The sequence below is a fragment of the Schistocerca serialis genome, chromosome 1, assembly GCF_023864345.2.
Source record: "Schistocerca serialis cubense isolate TAMUIC-IGC-003099 chromosome 1, iqSchSeri2.2, whole genome shotgun sequence".
Classification (NCBI taxonomy): Eukaryota; Metazoa; Arthropoda; class Insecta; order Orthoptera; family Acrididae; genus Schistocerca; species Schistocerca serialis.
The window spans coordinates 946710859-946729728 of record NC_064638.1 but is presented as its reverse complement, the minus strand read 5'-3'; the positions used below and the strand labels follow the sequence as shown (position 1 = coordinate 946729728).

The 18870-nt window shown below is 39.2% G+C and overlaps 1 protein-coding gene across 1 annotated transcript in view; it reads left to right on the top strand.

The window, feature by feature from the left end:
• Positions 1-18870, top strand: part of LOC126412603 (protocadherin-like wing polarity protein stan) — a 345349-nt gene that overhangs the window by 157902 nt on the left and 168577 nt on the right. The window contains exons 20-21 of the mRNA XM_050082273.1: positions 2661-2827; positions 7804-8073. Of these exons, the coding sequence (XP_049938230.1) occupies positions 2661-2827; positions 7804-8073 (437 nt within the window). The remainder of the gene's footprint in view (positions 1-2660; positions 2828-7803; positions 8074-18870) is intronic.

The window sequence follows — 18870 nt, the reverse complement described above, 5'->3', positions numbered from 1 at the left end:
GTAAATTTATTCATTTCTGCTGACATATTCATATCATTGTGGTCAATATTCTCACAATAATCTGTTATTTTTATGCAATTAAAGCTTAAAAAAGTCATTAAATATCAAGATTGGGTCACATGATCAAAAATACACTCTGTTATTGGCTGATTCTCTGGTGATGTTACAGACTAGGCACTACACGTGTGTTAAGGAGTGTTAGCTGAAGCTACAAGGTTTTTATGTACTTTTTTGCAAACAATTTAGCTATTTAGTGATGGAGAAATCAATTACAACCTTTAAGTAACAGTAGTAAGGAATTTTGTGAACGCTGATAGTGGAAACGTTGCGAAAGTTGATGCGTTTATGGTCCACCTGTTTAGAGTGGTGATATGTACAACAATGGACGTTCTACGTGCTGTTTCCTGAGCCAGTTCCATAGTTCTAGTTTGATCATAGCCTTGGTGATTGTCAGGACAGGTTCCGCTCCAATAAATCAAGTCGTTGCCCCCATCCAGTCCCATCTGTCGGCTTGTTCATTGCCACAGATCCCTGAGTGGCCAGAGATCCACACTAGGTTTACCTTAATGCTTCCCCCTAGCTCCACCAGAGCCCTGTGGCAATCTGCGACAATCTTAGATCGTGTTGCAAGAGTTGCCAGTGATTTCAGGGCTGCTTGGCTGTCTGAATAGATGTAGATGATACGGTCCTTGTAGCACATACGCATATTCTCCGCCACACATGCCCTGATTACAGTAATTTCAGCTTGGAATGCAGAGGCCAGGTTTCCTAGAGAGATGATGCCCTACAGTCTTGGCTGAACCCCGTACACCCCTGCCCCAATGCCTTGGTCTGATTTCGACCCATCGGTGAACCAAACAGTGTCCCGCGTACTGTTTTTCCCACTGCTCCCTTCTTCCAATTATTATATTGTAAGGCTTGTTGAAGCAGTTTGGAGCTATTATATAGTCAGCAGGCATTTCCCCAGCCATTCCTATGTTTACCTCACTCACTATGTTAGTGTGTGAGTATGGATATCCCGATGAGATCCAGTTTTTGCCTGTTTTAAGTCTGTATGCCCCAGCTGGTGTAGTGGAGGCATGTCCAGCATGGCTTCCATCCCAGCGGATGGTGTGCTGCTAATTCTGCCTGTTATGGCTAAGCTGGTCAGTCTCTGCACCTTAGCAAGCTCCTTAGCTGCAACCCACTGTTCTACCTTCTTCCACCACACTACGGCCCCATAGAAAATTCTAGGTCTAACCACTGTGGTGTATATCCTGTGCATATCTCTGGGGCTTAGGCCGCAGTAGCACCATCTGACTTCCATCTGTTCCCAGTAATGAAAGACGATCTGCAGGGACATCATTATGCTTCTGATGATGATATTGAGAGAACTGTGAGACTGTGGTTGTGCAAACAGAGTGTCGACTTCTCCTGTGACAGCTTCAGAAAACTTGTTCATTGTAGGCAGAAATGTATCCCATTGGCTGATGATTATGTGGAAAAAGTGAATATTAGTAATTAAAGATCGCATTCTAAGTATTATTTGTGCATTTTATTTATTAAAATATTCCCATCCCAACTCAATTAACGAAGGTGGAGGCATTACTTTTCATTTGGCCCTTGTAAGATAATGAAACTGTGAAAATTTAAACATTAAGGATCCTAACTGGACAGTAGGAAGATAAAAACATTGTTTCTAATAAAGTAAAAAGTGCATGGTCGCATTAACTAAAAAATATCTTTTTGAACGTGATGTGTGTGAACACCAATTGCAAATGCAAGCGCATGTAAACGGGAAGCAAAACACAATAATGTTCTGTTTCTAATTGGCTTGATGAAGTTTTGTAATTGTGTTCGTTTTCATGTGAGAGGACTGTCGAGTTGTTTTACAAATAAATTAAAAATGTTGCTTCGAGTTAGATTCGAACCAGCGATCTATGGACCTCATCTTATAAAATTTGACAGTTTATCACTCTAACAACTGACCTACCAAATAATTAAGGTGCATATGGGTAAAACGACAATTTTCACTAGATGTTTAATTTCGTTGAATGATGCTATCCTTCAATGTAACAGCCAACTTCACAGTGTAACACCTTTTTAATGAAGTTGGTAAACTTGTGTGTCAACATGGCAGAAATTTGTCTGTACAGTGCAACCACATTTTATGCATCTTATTCTCTGGAACAACCAAAAACAAATTTTTAGGAGTTTTTATAGATGTATTTGTATAATATGGTACTACATGCTATTTGTAACCCATTTTCCAAATCGTAAATTCCAAAACAAGACATCACTGTGAATTAGCATTATGACAGCAGGAGCAGCCGTCACAGGCATCGCGTAACTTGAATGGAGCATTTTAGTGGACTTTCAAATTATTTGAATTTTGTTTCCGTTTTTATAAAAGAATATTGAAATTCGAGAGGAAAAAAACATGTTAGGAGCATAAAATGATATAATTAAGCATTTAAGACAATTTCCAGAAAACAGTCAAGTACCATATTGTGGCTACAAACAAAGAAAATTACTCATGTATTAATAATTTGAGATATCCATGTAGAAAACTAAATATTAATTAAAACTTTTGTCTTACCAGTTCATGCTATTGAGTGATGTCAGTTGCTTTTCCATATTGATAACAGTATTGTACATGCTATTCGTGGCATTTTTTGCAGCTGTGAAACCACCTTGGCGATTTCAAGGTGACGGAATTATTTCATTCAATCCTCTGCTCCGTCCCATACAGCTCCCCTGGCTCAATGCTCTATCAGTCCGAACCTTACAGGAAGATGCTTTCATTATGAGCATTCAGATTGGGCAGAATAACTCTGCATTGCTAAGTGTAAGTACAGTGCAATGGTCTGTTCTGTTTTTTAGATTGGTCACTGTTATATGTGAATTACGTGAATTCAGATATTGTTAATGCTTCTTTTTCAACTTTTATGGTGTGAAGAATATGGGTTCTTGTTACTTTCCTAAAATCTCTATTTCCAGAAACAATTATCAAATAATATTTGTAAGTTATGCTTAAACAGGAACCTGTTAGATATACATATGTAAGAGTCAGTAAGAGTTGAAACACAGAGCTGACATGAACACCATATTATGCATATAAGAGCTAGCAGTAGGGGAAGTATTTGAATTAGAAGATAAGTGAAATCACTTAAACAGAAATATTTTGATGCACTATTGGAAAGGGCAGAGAGTGCTGGGATGCATATAGATCTTTGGGAAATACAGTATAATAGCCAAGGCCTGCAGGTCTAGTGGTAAAGCGAATCCCTGGGACCGAAAGCTCACAGAACGAATCCTGGTTGATCCACAGAATATTTTAGTTCACCTGTAACCTAGTCTTCACCTCTTCGTGATGCAAAAATTCACCAGGACTGACTCATGATTAACATTCACCATTAAACTCTTATGTCACCTTTTCCCAATATGATTGCTATAGTGGGAGGGACTGCAAATTGCTGACATGGCGTCCAGTTGAAGAACCTACAACGTGCTGTTGGATCACATGAAATTTCAAATAATAATTCTATTTTAGTAATCAGTGAGTTGAGAATATTTGTAATATGGATAGACTTGTTTTTCTCTCTAAATGGCAACAGATGGAATTGTAGAAGCTGTAAAATAGTTTTTCAGATTGAGTTTAAGTTAACTTTTCTGCTCCTTTTCTACTTTCCTCTTTTACTGTTTCCTTTCCTTTTAATTTATTTATTTTCTCTCCTTCTGAACCATATTTCCTGCACTTAGTTTTTTCCTCTCTTCTTTTTACCTCATTTCCATTTATCTGCAACTGTATTTCTGCACTCTCTGCTAGCTCTTAGTTACATAATTTTAAAGGCTAATCTGGCGCCAACAACCCAATTTTCCTCTCATCCTGTTCAGTAAGGCTCACTTGGGATTCTGGGTGGCTTTTCTTGTGGTTTGTTAAGGTTTAAGATTCTCACTTTCTTCCATCTTTTCCTCTATCCTGCCAGAAGACAGTGTGCCTGATTCCAGAAGTTACATACACTGATCAGCCAGAACCTTATGACCACCGACCTACTACCAGTAAAACCCATCCAGGCGATAGCAGCATCACCTGACGAGGAATGACTGTAGTCAAACAAACACACAGTACATATAGCATCAGTAAGTGTGCTGTCCGTGTGTAGAATTGGGAATCTATCTGAGTTTGTCTGAGGGGAGATTGTGATGGCCCAGACACTTAGCACAAACATTTTGGAAACTGCACGATTTGCTGTGTGTTCAAGGAGTGTTGTGGGGAATATCTTAAACACATAACGAAACCCAGGTGAAACCATGTCCAGACATCGCGGGGTTGGGCGTCCACCCTTCATTACAGATGTTAGATGTCATAGGCTGAGCAGACTGGTAAAACAGCACAGGCAGCAAACTATGGTGGAACTAATGTCAGACTTTAATGCTGGGCAGAGTACAAGTGTACCTGAAGACACAATCCACAGAACACTCCTATTGATGGGCCTCTGCGGCCAACGACCCATTTATGTACTATTGTTAACACCACGACATCAGCAGCTATGACTGAAATGGGTAAATGACCATCGGCACTAGACATTGGTGCAGTGGTGGACCATTGTGGGTCTGATGAATCCTAACACCTTCTTCATCAAGCCGATGGGAAGGCACAGTTTCATTGTTTTCCTGGGGAACAGCTCCGTGGCTCCTTTACTGCCGGGCAGAGATAAGCTGGTGAGTGCTCCATTATGCTCTGGGGAAAATTCATGTGCTCATCCATGGGTCCAGTGGAGCTCTTTCAAGGCATTCCGATGAGCAAAGAGTATCATACACTAGTTGCAGACAGTGTAAACCCTTCAACCCGTCATGACAGTAATGTTTCCTCACGGCAGTGTCATTTTCAACAAGACAATATGCCATGTCACAAGGCCAGGAGTGTGATGGAGTGGTCCGGGGAACACAATGGCGAGTTCCAGTTGATTTGCTGGACCCCAGCTTGCCAGATCTGAATCCATTGAACACATCTGGGATGTGATTGAATGTGGCATCAGAGCTCATCGCCCCCCACCCCCCAGAATTTACAGGAATCAGGTGATTTGTGTGTGCAGATGTGATGCCAGCTCCCTCCAGTGACCTGCCAAGCCCTCACTGCTTCCATGCCACGATGCATCACTGCTATCTGTGCGAAAGGTGGACATTTCAGCCATTAGGTAGGAGGTCATAATGTTCTGGCTGATCAGTATATTTTTTGTATTTCTACATGTTTCCATTTGTTGCTGTTTAGTAATTGCATTTCGTTGTACGTAGCAAATATAGATGATTTGACACAACCTTTTCTACAGTTTCTTATGCATGTTTTAAAATGTCGTTGCTGTGCTTATGCAATTCATGTTTATGTGGTTGAAAAGTATGTAGCTGACCAAAAATGATAGCTAATATGGACTATTGATGAAGAGAGATTATGGTTCTTTTGGAGTCAGTCTTGTATTTTTGCTGGTCTCACATTCATTTATGTACACACAGTTGTAACTGTCTCTAGGGTTCACACTCTGTTCCATCTATTATGAGACTGCTTTACCGGTACTTCAATTTTGTGGATTTTTTAATTTGGCATCATTGATTGAAGGTAATTTTGTTAGATGTCCTTGACTAGCTTCAATAGAATTTTGTTAAATGATTGTAATATTATTTTTGAGTGTCAAACTCAAAATTTTCATCATTATCTTATGCAGGGCAAGTAATTATACTTTATCTTGTACAGTCAAGTACATTCATATGATTTACATGGCCTATAAACTGATCTCAACTAAATTGATGAAGGCCAGAAGATTATACTACTACTACTACTACTACTATTATTATTTAAATTAAGACACACATTGGCATGGGAATAGGAATTTTATTTTCAATCATGCAAATTAAGTACTCCAAGGGGAGAAAAGGGGGAGATTTCAACTAGTTCAGTTAATGTAGAATGACAAACTCAGTGATTGGTTAGTAATAACTTTTGTTATGGTGGTGTCAGATGCTACTCTCTCTGGGACACATTGGTAAATATTTACAATGCAGTAGTCATAATGTTTTGACAGTGAATGTTTACCTTCTCTAACACTGCAGCATTATTGCATACCATTACTATTGTTCTAAACTTGTTTATGTTGAAGTTGTTTATTAGTGTGCATGGAGTACATAACTTTATGTTAAAGAACGGACAATTTATTAAAAAATTTATCGAATTCACTTAGAGATAGGTACTGTAACCTTGTCTCCTGGAAGTGGGACTCCCAGAACAGTTGAGAGAGATACGAAAAAGTCATCAATGTGTGGCCACATTGTCTGTAGTTGCTTTACAATATCACAGGGTATTTTTGTTAAAACTACAGGAAATGCCTGTTTTTCTCACCAGACGTGTTTCACTTTATTGGAATAAAGCATCAACAGTGGTCTGTAATTAAAGATATTTACAATTTGATGTGTTTCGTAGATAAAAAAAGGTCCATTAATAAATTGTTGGTTTTTACTTATGGTAATTTTCTTCTTGTATTTTTGCCTAATCAGGAAATGCCATCTATTAGCATGTTTTTTGGCTCCTTTAATACAGCACAATTTCACACACTGTTGTTCACCATTTATATAAAGAAGACCCACAAGTGACACTATCTTAATACAACCTCAAACCACCCACAGAATCAGAAATGGGTCACAATCAGATCCATGTTAAAAACACTGAACAGGATCCCCCTAAACACTTCTAATTACCAAAAAGAGCTGGCCATTATAAAACAAATAAGACTAAAATGGATACAAAGAAACACTGGTAGGCCAACTAAACAGAAAGATAAAGAAAAAAAAATCTTAACCATATCACATCAACACATACAAACTGCACAATCCCAAAAAAGGACTGCAATGACCTTCCATCATAAATTCACACATAAAATGGGTAACATATTTAAAAAAAAAAATAAAAAATAAAAAAATTAATTTGGTATCTATCAGCTCAGTTGCGGAGACTGTGAAAAATAATGCATTGGAATGATTGACAGGATGTTTGACACAAGATATAAAGAACACAACAGAGCATGGAAATACGGTGAAAACCATTCAACATTTGCAGACCATCGTGTACAGGAATATGACAGACCAACCACAGTTGAAAAAGATATGAACATCATAAGAATCAGTAGAGATAGATACCTCATTCCTTTCCAAGAAAACTTTCTCCTACAAAAAGCATTTATACAAAATAGACAATTGCTCAATGTCAAAACAAATATTGAAAACCAGACATTACATAAAACAACTGAGGAAAGCACATTGAAAGAATAGAGCAAAGAAAAACTATTGACAGTGTTGGCAACATTACAAAACACGATATACATTTTCAAGTATAAAAATTAGCAGTGAACAGTCGTGTATGAAAGTGTGCCCTGTTAAATTTCAAATGCATAATTCTGCAAAGCAGCATAAAATTAGACCACAACTATCAGTGCCTCATAAAGAAAGGAACTAAAAACCAAACAAAAAATTACTGCAAGTGAAAGCCAACAACTTTTTAACGAACTGTTTTTTGATCTAGAAAATGAATGCAGTTGTAAATGTCTTTAATTATAGACTACTGATGGTGCTATACTTCAATAAAGCGAAAAGCCTCTGGTGAGAAAAATTGCAATTGTAATGATGAAGCAAAAATACCCACAGACACACACAAAAAAAGTGTGTGACAGTACTTCTAGCTTCTGGAGCCACAGTTTCCTTATTCATGGAGAATAGAGGAAATAGTTCATCTTTGTGTACAGTACTTGTTAAACAGAAAATATTTTTATGTCTCAGATTTCAGGAGGATTTGTACACTACAGCTATAATGGAGAGAAGGTTGTGCTTCCAAATGGTTATGTGAGTGATGGGAAATGGCATCATGTGGAAATAAAATGGATGAGTGGTGAAGTATGGATTAACTTGGACTATGGACAGAGAGAGACAACAGTGCCAGTCAGCAGTAAAATTCAAGGACTCTATGTTAATCGAATACAAATTGGAGGACCTGATTTGTCATTCGGGAGTCTGACAACAGATTTGGCATATTTTGAAGGGTGCATACAGGTAATTAAAATTTGGCTGATTATAATGTTACAATATAATCTTTAAAGCATGATCTTTCTCAGGGGCTGCTGTTCACCAGATTTCTGCTTCATGTTGCCTCCATTATAGCTGTTTCACTTTTTATATTGTGTGCAGTAAACATATCTACTTGCTTTCATCTACAAACACTGTTGATAGGTCAATAAAATAAAGCTTCCTCTATCTAAAGATGGAGTGACGTGACAATGTGGTGGGACACCGAACTTGTATTCATGAGGAAGGCAGCCAAGTATAGGTTTCACATGATTTACTTAAATCACTTAAGGTAAATTCCAGGAGAGTCTCTTTGAAAGGGGCACAGCCAATTTCCTCCTCCATTGGGGGCTTGTGTTCACACACTAATGACGCCTTTAACAATTTACAAGTATACAGTATGCAAGTATAGCTATCACACCCAACAGACAAGAATTAACTGGTGAAATTGTAAACGATGTTTTTCAGAAAATCATTAAGTGGTTCTCTGCAAATGGGCTCTCATTAAACTTTGACAAAACACGGTATATACAGTTCCACACAGTAAATGGAATGACCCCATTAATAAATATAGACTTCGATCAGAAATCGGTAGCTAAGGTAGAATATTCAAAATTTCTGGGTGTATGCATTGATGAGGGGTTGAACTGGAAAAAACACACTGAGGATCTGCTGAAATGTTTGAGTTCAGTTACTTATGCTGTTAGGGTCATTGCAAATTTTGGCGATATACATCTGAGTAAATTAGCTTACCACGCCTATTTTCATTCTCTGCTCTTGTATGGCATCATATTCTGTGGTAACATATCATTGAGTAAAAGAGTGGTCATTGCACAAAAGCGTGTAATCAGAATAATTGCTGGAGCTCATCTAAGATCATCCTGCAGACACTTATTTAAAGAGCTAGAAATCTTCACTGTAGCCTCACAATATATATATTCACTACTCATGGTTAAATCTAACTTTGGCTCAGAAGGGAGTAAATTATGCTGCCGCAAAAGTCTTTGGTCACTTACCTAATAGCATCAAAAGTCTGACAGATAGCCATATAGCATTTAAAAGGAAATTAAAAGAATTTCTTAATGGCAACTCCTTCTACTCATTAGATGTATTTTGTCTAATGTAATATCTTGTATAGACACCTTTTATTAACCTGACACGTTCCACATCATTACGAAGTGTCGTATTCATGATCTATGGAACAAGTACTAGTCTAAGCTAATCTAATTTGATTTAAATCCTGATTTTTCACCCTTCTACCTGAAGGACACCTCAGTACTTTACCAGCCATGTTTTTTTTTTTTATATTATAGGTGGTTTGTCCTTGCCTTCCCGAAATTATTGAACTGACATTTCTAATCTCTTACAGTTAAGTGAGGGCCTTGAACTATGGTACAACTTGATATTTTTCACATGTACAAATTTGTTATGTAAATGAAAGAGGTGATAACTGACAGAAAAGTCTAGGACAAACTGAGAATTGAAATCTGAATCTTTGAATGTGTAATTTAACACTTGCCCTCTGAGTCACACATTTAGTATGTGTATCAAAGCAGAAGGGAACATTATTTGGAGAAATAAAAAGAGAGACCATGCTACCTCTTGTGCTGTCGACCTGCAACAGCTGCTATTTGTTAGGTAATAGCTAAAATATATGCATTTAATGTTTCTCTCATAACACAAATCATTAGTAATATCAGATTCTTAAATTAGGAAAGTATTTGTTGTGGCAGCAAAATTTAAGTGGAAATGGACTCCGTTGGACATACAAAAACTTGAACAAATTTGGATTCTCACTGACTGAACAACAATTTTTCACAAACATGTAGATGCAGGACACATTCATTAGGATTCATTCGCTGCATGGTCTCAAATTTGTGTGGATGAAATTGAACCAGATGGAGATTCTCAGACATTTGAGTTGCAATGTTGAAACAAGTTTTCACTTACAGCAACAAGGACTCTATGGCACCTTAATATATATTAGTGTTTTCGGGGGTCCCTACAGACCATACAACCTCATTAGACATTTTCTTCAAGGCTGAACTAGTCTTTTTACAAAATTGCAATTCCATGTAGTAACATGATTTTAACACAAGGTGGGATATAATAGTGATGCTGAAACTCTCATTGTGTAGTTGCGAAACTGACTCCACGTCGTTAAAAACTGTGTATGGTGACTGCAAGCCCTATGTCACTCAGCTCCTCCATGATAACCTAAATAACCATTACCACTACACAATTTGATGACTTCCCTTGTACTTCTACTACCTCTGCAGAGCTACCAAAATTTACTTCAAATTTACCCATTTTTGTGCACCACATTACATTTGGAGGTGCAGAGCTTCGTAGAGGGACAGTTTACCAGAAAGTATTTCCTTAAACACACTTGTATGTAGCACCAAAGCAGGGACAATCCAGTTTACCTGAATGAACATAACTGTACTAAAAGGGTGACCTTGCAGATACACTATGTAATAAATTATCTGTTTTCTGGGGTTATCAGTGGAGCAATGTTTGAAAATATTTGAGACTGGAAACCTGTAGTCCATCCAGTACCAAGCATGCTATAGAAATCAGAGCCTGCCTTGGTGTTTCCCTTGTTGCATCAGCTGGTAGCTTCATCATTTATTGAAGAAATGTTGCTATGGCAGCCATATTCTCCATCACACTTTGACACTATTCATTCTTTTGTGCATAACTTAAGCTATATACAGCTTGTGATATTGATTTGAGACATGTAGATGAACACAAAAAGAATCCTTAATGTATAAAACTACATTTTATAACATTTTTAATAATTAAATTATTGCTCAGTGAAGTTGCATTAAAATTGAACGCTGCGTGGGTGCCAACCTGGTGCCAGGCTACAAAATTGAGGACAGAAATAGATGGAGAAATGGGGTATGTGAAAGGGGACATCATGTAGTAGTTGAGTGTGGCAGGAAAAAAATCTGATAAGTACAGTGGGGAGAGAAAATGAATGGAAGGAAAGGAAAAAGATCAGACAAGGAAAAAAGTACTGAATGTTGAGAACCAAGTTTGTTTGCGAGGTTAGGAATTTGAAGTGATGTGGACAGGAAAAGAAGATATATCCTTGAGTTTATGGTAACTGATTCAGACTAACTTAGGACATTCCATTTCAGCATGTGACTAAAGTTAACAGTAGTCTCACAGTAGAAATTGATGAAGGAATTTCAGTCTACAGGACTGTAGGCTACACTAAAAATGCTTTGATTTTGGTTTGGTTGGACATCATTATGGTGAAGTTGAACTAAGATGACCCAAGAGGGAGCAGTTACAGTAATTGAGTGCAGCCTGTGGAGGTGGTTCAGCAATTGTGGATGACCAGTATATATTGAGTACATTTTAGACTTGAAGTTTTACAGACACCGAACCATCCTGTCATTGCCGTGTGCTCTAGGTTGAATTCCGCGAATCTCCAGTGATTTTTCCTTGATGGGAGGACTGGGATATGTTGCACTTACAAGGAGACCACATGGCAATCCAGTTTTTGTAATTTTCTTTATTTTTATGGTAAGTGAAACTCAGAACTGAAATATCAGTCACACAAAGCAGTTAGATGCCACAATACAAATCCTGGGGAAAATCAACTTTGAAGTTTTTTGAGTGTCTTTAATACCCTAAAGCAAGTTTGATTTTTTTGTCAGACATTGTGGATCTGTGGCAGAGTTCGCATCTGCCAGGTGAGCAATCGGGGTTTGATTCCTGATTACTGGCCAGTGTCAATTTTTAATGAAATGGTCACATTCTGCAAGCATTTCTGTGAAGTGTAAAATGCATAAACATGGAAAAGATTCATTAGCGCCCTAACTGGTAATCGCTGGTTAGAGTCTCCTATCAGTCATCCCCCCCCCCCCTCTCTCTCTCTCTCTCTCTCTCTCTCTCTCTCTCTCTCTCTCTCTCTCTCTCTCTCTCTCTCTCTCTCTCTCTCCCCACCCCTCCCCTCCCCATCTCACGCCTCCCCTCCCTCCCCCCTCCCCTCCCCTCCCCATCTCACACCTCCCCTCCCTCCCCCTCCCCTCCCCATCTCACGCCTCCCCTCCCTCTCTCTCTCCCCCCCTCTTCCCCTTTCCCCTCTCCCCCTTTTCCCCTTTCCCCTCTCCCCCTTTTCCCCTTTCCCCTCTCCCCCTTTTCCCCTTTCCCCTCTCCCTCTTTTCCCTCTCCCCTCTTCTCCTGTCTCCCTTCCTCCCTCCCTCCCTCCCTCTCTCTTTTTTCTTCCAGCCAAGTCTAAATATAAAAATTCATCAAATATGTGCTGATTGACACGTCTAAGTGTCATTCTTATGAAGAATGCCCATCTCTTATTTCTAATTACGTATCACACACAAAAATATAGTTGTCATTGCAAATATCCTTTCTTAATTACTGATGTGCTATAAAATATTGTTAAATAAAGTTTGTGAAAGTTAAAGAAAAAATGCCACAAATTAACTTTTCCTTCATTATGTATTTTACTCTTCAGGAATGCACATAGAATGTGCATCTTGTTTAAAAGTTTTCCATGGCCAAAAATCGAACCCAGACTGCTCCTGCCCATGTGGCATGTGGCAGACAAGTATTCTACTACATCACCATGCTCCCTGTTGAAAAGTCAATCTTACTTTAGGGTATTATAGGCACTCAGAAAACGTTCAAAGTTGATTTTCTCAAGAATTTTTAAATTTTGCGTTGACATACTTCCTGGGGTTGATATATGTGTTGTGTACATTATGTACCATAAATATAAAAAATTACAAAATCAGATTACCGCCTGATCTCCTTTAAGTGTTGTGAACCCACTACCCTCCCCCTCACTGCCTCCCCCTCTTAGTGCATTTAATTACACCTTTGGCAGAGAATGACATAGTGTCCAGTCAGCATTGTGAGATCTTCTAACCCTGATAAAAAAGCGTTCTTTTTAATTTTTGTCTTTGCTATTTTTTATGATTTACCTACAGTAACAACTTTTGGCCACTATCTGCATTTACTGTGAATGGTGTGTAGCACTTCATTTCTGAATTGCTGTCCTCTCTTTGAAAAATTATGGCTTAAATATAAAAATTAATTGACCGGTTAAATATGTTAGTTACGAGAACAGCTAGTCACCCTACCAAACTCTCCCCCATTTCTATTATTGTCGCATGAATTATGACATTGATAGCACATTTAATTGAATAAATGAAAATGTTGCAAATAAGGATGGAAAAGCTGTCTCAAAAGAGTGGTGAAAAGGGGGACATTGGGTGGAGAGATGTGTACAGTCCCGACAGCCTAGCACCAAGGGCCCGGAATGCAGTACTCCACTCACCATTGGCATTGGCTAGAGAAGAGTCGGGTGTGGCACCAAGGGCCCAGAATGCAATATTCCACACACCATTGGCTTTGGCTAAAGAAGAATTGGGTGCAGTTCTTTCAGATCACTCCTGCTTGTGTTGGTACTGGAGCCAGGTGGTGGAAAGATGACACACGACATAGCGGGTCACTTCGTAAATGCTGTTAATGTGTAACATGGAGCAGTGTTGGAAGTGACTGCCGCAAGATATGTCAGAAATGTGAAATGCTCTGTCGACAGATGATTTTAAGTGATCAAGGACTGAACCGTGGCATATGACATGTTTTGTCGCTCTGAATTTAAACTTGTATCTTAAGCTAACTACAGCCACATGATATGCTGTGTATCTGAGAAAGCTGCAGTCAACAAATTGAGGCAGAACTAAAATCACAATTGCATTGTTCTCTGTGAGTACTGAATTAAGTTTTTACATTTATTAGCATGGTCAGCCAGTTGTGGTGATGAATTCAGCCTTCAAAAATTGGGCTTCACACAATTTTGTGTGAAGCTTATCTCTATAGGCAAACTCAAAACATAAAAAAATCAGTTTCAGTGCTAAAAGCAAACTGTATTCTTACTGTCATTAGTTACCAGAAAGTATCATCATACTGGCTATATGAGTTGCCTCACTACCAACAAATGAGTAGTCCTTGTTCATACTTGGTTACAGATTATAGGCAACACAGATGAAAAAAGAATAATAGAAAGAAAAATAAGAGCAGTTAAAAAAACTCAGTACAATGATGAAAATGGTGTGACAAGAATTATAAATAAAAAAATTACATTTAAACCAGTTAACTAATAAAAAATGATAACCAGAGTCTTTTGATTAGATTGAGAAATAAAAAAAAAATCATTGCATGTTGCAAGATTTGAGCCTATTATCTTCAACATAGCAGGTTAATAAGCTATCCATTGTGCTATGCTACAATACTGAATTAAGTTTTTACATTTATTAGCATGGTCAGCCAGTTGTGGTGATGAATTCAGCCTTCAAAAATTGGGCTTCACACAATTTTGTGTGAAGCTTATCTGATATAAGCTGATCTCATTAATGATGCTCACTGTATATGTGCCACTGAATCACGTCTTGTGCAGAAATATTGAGTAGTGTTTAGTCAGTGGTTTGTATGAAATGTGTATTTTTCATTAGCATTGTTTTTTTTGTGTGTGTGTGTGTGTGTGTGTGTGTGTGTGTGTGTGTGTGTGTGTGTGTGTGTGTGTGTGTGTGTGTGTGTGTGTGTGAATAAAAATGCCAGGCCTGTGGTTCGGGAACTAAACACATCAAGAAAGAATGCTGGACAAGGAATTGGCAGCAAACTGACCAATTGTTGTGGCAGTTTGGCAGCAGCAAATGGTTCAGGTGTGATGCTGAGTGCTCTGATTGGAAGAAACCAGTTCCAGAATGTGACATGTCAGCTATCAAGTAATTTTAATTAGACTATAGATGCAGTTGGGTGATGTGCTGCGTCTAGTTTTTGCATATAATGTATAATGTGCGTTTGGGCTCCTTGTGCTGTTTCAGTCAGTTTCAGAGCTCCCTTTGTCCGTAGGTAGGTACTAATATAAAAATATTGAATATGGTTCTGGCAATCCAACAACGTACTCTTTAGTGAACTCCATAATGAACTGGCACTTGTTTCTCAATGACAGATATATCTTATTATTGTGGTCTGTAACAGTGGTGGGGAGGAATTCCCTTTTTCCCTTGGGATGTACAGTCACTACCAGAAAATTGCAGGACATGACCCTGCAAGTTGGCCAAGAAATTTGCATTCTATGCGAGGGATACATTATTTAGTCATGTTAATTGCCTGTGAATTAATTTTCCTAGCATGACAACATCTTCACCAGTTACTACGTGCCATACAAATTGATCCCCCCTCCCTCCCTCCCTCCCTCCCTCCCTCCCTCCCTCCCTCCCTCCCTCCCTCCCTCTCTCTCTCTCTCTCTCTCTCTCTCTCTCTCTCTCTCTCTCTCTCCCTCTCTCCCTCTCCCTCTCCCCCCTCCCTCCCTCCCCCCTCTCTCTCCCCCTCCCTCCCTCCTCTCTCTCTCCCCCTCCCTCCCTCCCTCCCTCCCTCCCTCTCTCCCCCTCCCCCTCTCCCCCCTCTCTCTCCACTTCTCCCCCTCCCCCTCTCCCCCCCCTCTCTCTCTCTCCACCTCTCCCCCTCCCCCTCTCCCCCCTCTCTCTCTCTCCACCTCTCTCTCTCCACCTCTCTCCCTCCCCCTCTCCCCCTCTCTCTCTCCACCTCTCTCTCTCCACCTCTTCCCCCACCACCCACCTCCCTCTCTCCCTTTCTCAGTCCACTCTGTCCTTACTGTGCCTCTTCCACTCCTTCACCACCTGAATGTATAACTGATCCATTTCCATTCAGTTCCACTCAGCTCACTTTTAGTTTCATGGATAACATTAGGGAACGATTGACAAGAACGGGGAAAGAAATACAGTAGAAGAAGAATGGGTAGCTTTGAGGGATGAAATAGTGAAGGCAGCAGAGGATCAAGTAGGTAAAAAGACAAGGGCTAGTAGAAATCCTTGGGTAACAGAAGAAATATTTAATTTAATTAATGAAAGGAGAAAATAAAAGAATTCAGTAAATGAAACAGGCAAAAAAGAATGCAAACGTCTCAAAAATGAGATTGACAGGAAGCGCAAAATGGCTAAGCGGGGATGACTAGAGGACAAATGTAAGGATGTGTAGGCATGTATCACTAGGGGTAAGATAGATACTGTCTACAGGATAATTAAAGAGACCTTTGGAGGAAAGAGAACCACTTGCATGAATATCAAGAGCTCAGATGGAAACCCAGTTCTAAGCAAAGAAGGGAAAGCAGAACAGTGGAAGGAGTATGTAGAGGATCTATACAAGGGCAATGTTCTCGAGGACAGTATTATGGAAATGGAAGAGGACGTAGATGAAGATGAAATGGGAGATATGATACTGCGTGAAGAGTTTGACAGAGCACTGAAAGACCTAAGTCAAAACAAGGCTCCAGGAGTAGACAACATTCCATTAGAACTGCTGATAGCTTTGGGAGAGCCAGCCCTGACAAAACTCTACCATCTGGTGAGCAAGATGTATGAGACATGCGAAATACCCTCAGACTTCAAGAAGAATATAATAATTCCAATTCCAAAGAAAGCAGGTGTTGACAGATGTGAAAATTACCGAACTATCAGTTTAATAAGACACGGCTGCAAAATACTAACACGAATCCTTTACAGATGAATGGAAAAACTGGTAGAAGCCAACATCATGGGAGATCAGTTTGGATTTTGTAGAAATGTTTGAACACGCGAGGTAATACTGACCCTACGACTTATCTTAGAAGATAGATTAAGGAAAGGCAAACCTACGTTTCTAGCATTTGTAGACTTAGAGAAAGCTTTTGACGATGTTGACTGGAATACTTTCTTTCAAATTCTGAAGGTGGCAGGGGTAAAATACGGGGAGCAAAAGGCTATTTACAATTTGTATAGAAACCAGATGGCAGTTACAAGAGTTGAGGGGCATTAAAGGTAAGCAGTGATTGGGAAGACAGTGTGACAAGGTTGTAGCCTATCCCCAATGTTATTCAATCTGTATAATGAGCAAGCAGTAAAGGAAACAAAAGAAAAATTTGGAGTAGGAATTAAAATCTGTCGTGAAGAAATAAAAAACTTGGAGGTTGCCAATGACATTATAATTCTGTCTGAGACAGCAAAGGACCTGGAAGAGCAGTTGAACGGAATGGACAGTGTTTTGAAAGGAACATCTACATCTACAAAAGTAAAATGAGGATAATGAAATGTAGTCAAATTAAATTGGGTGATGCTTAGGGAATTAGATTGGGAAATGAGATACTTAAAGTAGTAGATAAGTTTTGCTATTTGGGGAGCAAAATAACTGATGATGGTTGAAATAGAGAGGATGTAAAATGTAGACTGGCAATGGCAAGGAAAGCATTTTTGAAGAAGAGAAATTTGTTAGCCTCGAGTATAGATTTAAGTGTCAGGAAGTTGTTTCTGAAAGTATTTTTATGGAGTGTAGCCATGTATGGAAGTGAAACATGGATGATAAATAGTGTAGAGAAGAGGAGCATAGAAGCTTTCAAAATGTGGTGCTACAGAAGAGTGCTGAAGATTAGATAGGTTGATCACATAACTAATGAGGAGGTACTGAACAGAATTAGGGAGAAGAGAAATTTGTGGCAAAACTTGACTAGAAGAAGGGATCAGTTGGTAGTACATGTTCTGAGGCATCAAGGGATCACAAATTTAATACTGGAATGAACCATGGAGGGTAAAAATCGTAGAGGGAGACCAAGAGATGAATATACTAAGCAGATTCAGAAGGATGTAGGTTGCAGTAGGTAGTGGGAAATGAAAAAGCTTGCACAGGATAGAGTAGTACGGAGAGCTGCATCAAACCAGTCTCTTTACTGAAGATAACAACAACAACAACAGCAACAACAACATTATTTCCAAGTGTACCCTTCTTCACTCTAGTTGTATATGGTATCAAAATCAAGCCATTGTATTACTGTATAAGTGTAATAATTCTTAGTTTCATTTTCCTTGGTAGTTTAACCATGATACTAAGTGTGCTAACTTGTATGTTTTGTTTTGAATTTTCCTTTCTCATCTGATGCTGGAGCATGCGTTGTTAGTTTCTGTAATAGCATGTCGCCCCCTGAAGGTAGGTGGTGCTTATTATATAATAATTAAGTGAATCACAGTGAAATCCATTTAGTGAACACGTACTAAAATGCTTTCTGGAGAGCTTCATATTAATAATGTCTTGGCATCCAATTCTTAGTTGTTTACTGCTGATTTTTTTTTTTTTTTTTTAATTAAGATTCAATCAATCTGTTGCCCTCACAAAACTGCCACTGCAAAAACTCATCACCATGACACAGGCATCCCAGAACCACTTGTGCTCCCTCTGCGAGATACTTATACTCTGCAATCTCTACTCCACACATCACATGTCTGAAATTGTATCCCTTGCTTTTGACCATCTGGAGGAGCATTCCAGACAGCACCTCCATAAGTTATCCAACTTGCTGTCATCTTACTGCTGCCTCAGGGCACCACTGTCCAATCCCTGTTGTATCCACAGTGTTCCTCCTTGTCCACCCAGCATAGCTGATAAACACTGCCCAGCTGACATTTTTGACTTACCACATCCCTCAGAACTCCCTGCCAAATTTCCACCAAGACCCCCAGTTCCACAGAAGTTTCAGTCCTATCCAACCATACTGGACTTGTCAAAGACCTACTTGCCTTCTTCGGACCCCTGCAAAGGAAACACTTCTTTGCCACTAATCCCTTCACCTTAAACCATGTTAATTTGAACATTGAACCCTGCCTCTTCCATTTCACACCATCATCCAACAATGATCCTCTCCCTCCCACCTAACCACCCACTGGTCACCTTCCAGGAATCCCTTACCTCCCTCTTAGCTTC